This window comes from Plasmodium cynomolgi (assembly GCF_000321355.1).
Source record: "Plasmodium cynomolgi strain B DNA, scaffold: 0062, whole genome shotgun sequence".
Classification (NCBI taxonomy): domain Eukaryota; phylum Apicomplexa; class Aconoidasida; order Haemosporida; family Plasmodiidae; genus Plasmodium; species Plasmodium cynomolgi.
This window is the reverse complement of record NW_004192690.1, coordinates 1-5,123: the sequence shown is the minus strand read 5'-3', so window position 1 is coordinate 5,123 and position 5,123 is coordinate 1. Positions and strand designations below refer to the sequence as shown.

The 5,123-nt window shown below is 28.8% G+C and overlaps 1 protein-coding gene across 1 annotated transcript; it reads right to left on the bottom strand.

Annotated features, from left to right (window-relative positions):
• Positions 1–1,279: 1,279 nt before the first annotated feature.
• On the bottom strand, positions 1,280–3,575 carry PCYB_001940 (hypothetical protein; the record flags this gene model as incomplete). The annotated part of the gene is made up of 9 exons (XM_004227616.1): positions 1,280–1,366; positions 1,401–1,627; positions 1,679–1,832; positions 1,870–1,926; positions 2,067–2,269; positions 2,363–2,603; positions 2,687–2,815; positions 2,991–3,221; positions 3,306–3,575. 6 exons carry the CDS (start codon positions 3,573–3,575, stop codon positions 1,870–1,872), a joined length of 1,131 nt encoding a protein of 376 aa, XP_004227664.1. The 3' UTR covers positions 1,280–1,366; positions 1,401–1,627; positions 1,679–1,832.
• Positions 3,576–5,123: the final 1,548 nt, after the last annotated feature.

Here is a 5,123-nt window from a genome sequence, read left to right as displayed (position 1 = left end):
AAAAAAAATATTCTCATCAATGGTTATTATTGTATCTACGCACAATTTGTTAGTAGTACTTTTTAAAAATAGACCTTAAATGTAGTAAATCAATAAATGGGGCGCAATACAAAACAAGAAAAATATTAACAAAAAAAAATAATTATTATTTATAGACAATATAATGGTAGTATGCAAAATGTAATTGAACAACGTAAAATCACTATTTGGGAAAGTTCACCCAATTAGTAACCCCCTTATTTATTGCATATTCCCCTAAATGATTTCCTCATTTTTCATATTTTCTTTATGTATAATTTTGTTATAACGTATGTTTATAAGCGTTTAAGTATTCCTTTTTTTTTTTTATTCTGTTAATATAATTATTTATCCCTTTAAATTATCACACGTTAGTAATTACTGAGCTTAACACAATATAGGCGAAGTTGTTCTTGGCCTTTCACATTTCACAAACGGGGAAACTTTCCTTTTTATATATAACATAAAAATATGGTTTTTTCCATTTGTAAGGCTCATATATTACATACAGATCTATAAAATATTAATTTTTCGTACTACTTTTAGATGCATACAATTTTTCATTTCCGTTCATACTATGAATGCACATTTGGATAACGTTTTATATGCCAGTTTTGCAATGTTAACACTTGTAATTCTTCTCTTCACTATTCATTTTAATCCGTTTTTCCCACTATTTAAATAAAAAGGTCCTCTAAACGAATTTCTAAATAATCGTGCAATTTTTCTTCTAATCAAGTTGATATTATGAGTTCCATAATCGCTTTGCTCATCACGCAAATTGATAAACCAAACGTATTCTTTGGGTGTTTGGATATTTTTTCCTATAGTTAGATCCACGTGATTCCATATGTCTCATCTCTTCCTCATGAATCAAATTTTGAATTATTTTTTTGTTTGTTGCCCGCTTTTGGGAGCGGGGTCCTAGAGGAGTAAACTAATATACCAAAAAAAATAAATGGAAAACGAAAAGAAAAAGAAGAATGTATGTTCATAACAATTTTTTACGTCTAAATATTGTACAAAAGAAAATTAAACAAAATGTACAACAAAAACTTATTCTAATGCGAAATTTCTTCTACATTGTAAAAAATAAAGAACACGAAAAATAACCCAAGTACAGAAAAGGCAGCTAAAACGAACACGTAGAAGAGGTCACAAAATATCGTATTACATTGGGATGTCAATGAAATTAAGTGTATAGCATGATAATCAATGGCTGTAGGTCTTCCTACTTTTTTGAAAACTTTCCCTTTATCCTTTAATTTGTCACATTCAAATTTTGTATAAAGTTCGTACGGATTATAACTCTGATCACACTTAAAATAATCGCAGTTGTTATGGCATTCTTTTGAATGGAATTAACAAGTGCAACAATCAACTATGTACTTTTTATATAGTCCGTTAATATGATTAGCATAATCACAACATTTTTTCCTATTATTTTTTTTACAAGATGAATGCGTTTTTAGGTTTTCAAAAACCATAAAATAGTCATGCAAAACTTTCTTATCTTTCCAGTGATCAACATTGCTGTGCAGATTATACAAGCAACCTTTACCCTGTTTTTCCAGTTCATGATTAACACGATATATTACTTCGTTAATTTCTTGAATAACACTGATGTAGTGAACATTCGTTCAAATGTTATTTAGGATACTAACAATTTTATCGTAAGTCCAATATGTCAAATAAGAGCAATGATCATCTGGGTATGTTACACATTTGAGCACATCAGATAAACTGGTTAATTTCTTTTCAAGCTTCGCACAAAGCAATTTAGTCAAGTTATTACTACCAGAAGAAGTTAACATTCCACAGTATTTTCCACATATAAATTTATTATATGAATTAACGTTCAAAGATTTTCTTTGCTTTATCCGCGGACAAATCTTTCAAGATTTCTGCCTGAAATTGAAGCAAAAAGAAAAAAAATAAGAATTGCGCATATGGTTCATCATAGAGAACATTCTTTTGAGTATTGTAAGTGAGAAATTTTTTGAGTTACATAGCTACATAATTAATTGTAACAGAAAATAATTAGGTACATAATTATTATTTGATTGGGGAAATATGTCTAAATTGTTGGAGCTTAAGTATTCACACGATTGTAAGGATTCTTTCAAAAACGTCTCCCTTTCATGTTCTTCCAACGTTTTAATTTTTGGCAATTTTTGTGAATGGTCAAGTTTACAAGCTTTGGGATCACTTTTAAAACAGTTATTATGTGTGGACCAAAATTTTGTGAACTCTTTGAAAAATTTACGACTTTTTCTCTTATAATATAGATTCAATCCCTGCTCAAAAATATCGGCACATTTTTTGCATTGATTTTAGCATTCACTTTCGCTTATGATTTCGTTATTAATTTTATTAAAATTAAGGTACAAATTATGCAGCATGCTCATTTCACTGTAAATATTGTTGTCCATATTATATACCTTTTCCTTAAATTTGTTGTAATCATCAAATGCCGAAAATCTTTTGTCTAAACGTTCATTAAGAAATTGTATAAAGTATTCAGGAGTTCTTTCATAGTTTTTTAATTTGTGGTTTAACCAATAATTTATATATTCCAGATATTTCTCATGACCAGATGAATTAGAATTATTATAATTTTTCAAATACAAAAATATATTATAAAAAGTTCACACAATTTTGCAATCACAGTATCGTTTTCAATAGGATCATTTATCATTTTATTACAGTGATAAGTAATACCAGGCATGGAATTTACACTTCTCTCAGCCATTTGTTCCATTTCTTGATACACATCTTCTTCATAAAAAATATCATACTAAAAATTAAGAGAGAAATGAAAATGCATAAATAGGGAAAAATTGTTTCATGTGAAATATTTTTTTTATTGTTTATATTAGTATATGTGTCTGCAAATTAAGATTTACAAATGTAATTGTAATAGAAATATGGCGATGCACATATTTGTGTATTCCTCTAGGAGTTCCGCTTACGTTTATGACCGGTTTGTTGAGAATCTCGCCATCAATTTGTTTCATATATGTTGTTTGTTCTTCGTCGGATAGGTGTTTATGCTTATACTCTTTAAAGAATGTGGACCTTTTAGAGGTGTCATTACATTTACTTTCAAGGAGCGTAATTTCCCTGGCATAAAATTTGTTTCTGAATTTCTTTATTTCATCGCTATAATCTCTTACTGATTTTGACTGACCTAGCTTTAGCACCTGTTTGTATAACGAAAAATGGTGTTCTATATACCTGCAGTATTTATCCCGGTTAGGAGATTCTCCATTCAATAAATTTTATACACTGTCATAATGTTGTAAAAAGTTATACAGCGCTTCCTTAATTTTTAGTAAGTTCGCATCTAACAGTGTCAAGAAATTTTCATTACATTTATGCTTTTTACCGCTAACGGAGTTATTACTTATAATGAGTTTCTGAGTTTTTTTGTAAGGCCATCGGGTATTAAAGACATCATATTTGTTTTCTATAATTTTTTCATACACAAAATGCACGAAATAGTCGCAGCAGTTGCCGATACTTGCATCAGCATGATCTTGGCAAATATCATCCATTTTGGTTAATATATTCCCAATATGTTTGCAAAATTGATCAATATTAGGGTGAACTGCAGCTGGCTTGTCAGAGTTATTTGTAAGACTGCATATATCGTGAGAAATCAAGGTGTCTTTTGCATTTTCAAATTTTGTATGGAGGAGTTTTAGTTTCGATTCTTGCAGTAATGCATCCTATGAATAAAAGGAAATTAAAATATACATAAGAATATTTTTTCATTTTAAGAAGCACTGATATGCTAGGAGGATATTTTATAAATAGTTATTTTTAGAAAAGATTAAGCTTTACTTCTTGATCTAGCAAATCGAGGGTTATCTTTACAACATCTTCAGCAATCATAATCAAAGCGTATGGAATTTCTTGTAGTTTTGAAGGAACCTAAATATACAGAGTAATGTTACATAGTTCGTTAACATTTTATTGATTACTTTTTCGTAACAATGGGGATTAAATTTGAGTAGTTTCGAAAAGCGTGTCCATTATTTATATATCACTATATATTTATCTCAGTATCATTCATGGAATGAAAAAAGAAAACATTTAATCGAAATGATATTAATATTTTTCGGAAGAAACTACTCTAAAATATGATACCATATGGCACGTTTTTGTTTTACACTGTTCTAATTTACTGACTTGTTACGTTACGCATACGGAACAAAATATGTTTTTGAAAAATTTACATGTTTTTTCCGCATTATGCTATATATTTAGTTTTCTCTTTATCAACGAATTGTCCATTGATAAATTTGGACAATAAATTTTTCTTTATTATAAATAATTATTTCGATGTGTCCATTAAAACTGCATCACTGTGTTTAGTTCATACACGTTTACTTTCGAGTTAACCTTATTTTAAATATTGTCTACTAATATTGCATGAATGAATTCTACAAATTTTAGGTACATAGAAATGAGGCGCGAACGAATTTTAAGAAAGAAGGCAATTCCAAAATGTAAATAGTTTTTAACAGCAGAAATGTCTATTTTTGAGAGAGCCTTTTTATCCATTATAATTGAGTAATTTGGAGAAGTGTGTACAATTTTGCAAATGCGAAGTAATTTCTTTGATTTCCCTGCATTTCAAATAATGTTATATTACTATTTTGTTTTAAAATATGGGTGGGTAATCCTAGCGCATTGCACAGACATTATATGTATTACTGTTATTTTAAGGGCAGATATGGGGATAGAAAATGTCGAAAATGAATGCGTTAAAAAGGGGGGAAAATGAGATTAATCATTTTCTCCTACGTAAAATAACATAAATATAATTACAAAATTGAGTCAAACTGAACTGATATAATTTATGTGCTGCTTTTAAATACATATACATACTCCTTGGGACTACTTCCTGGTAACACATTATTGCTATGTTATTATTACCCAATTAATATATTTTTTGTATGACTCTATTTTTTGGTAATTATATAAAGTGGTTTGAAAAAGAGCTAATTCTTTTCCCCCATTATTGCTAACATATGGGGATGCAAAATTACCAAATATATAGCAAAAAATAGCATAAAGTTTTTAAAATGTCTAAGCGG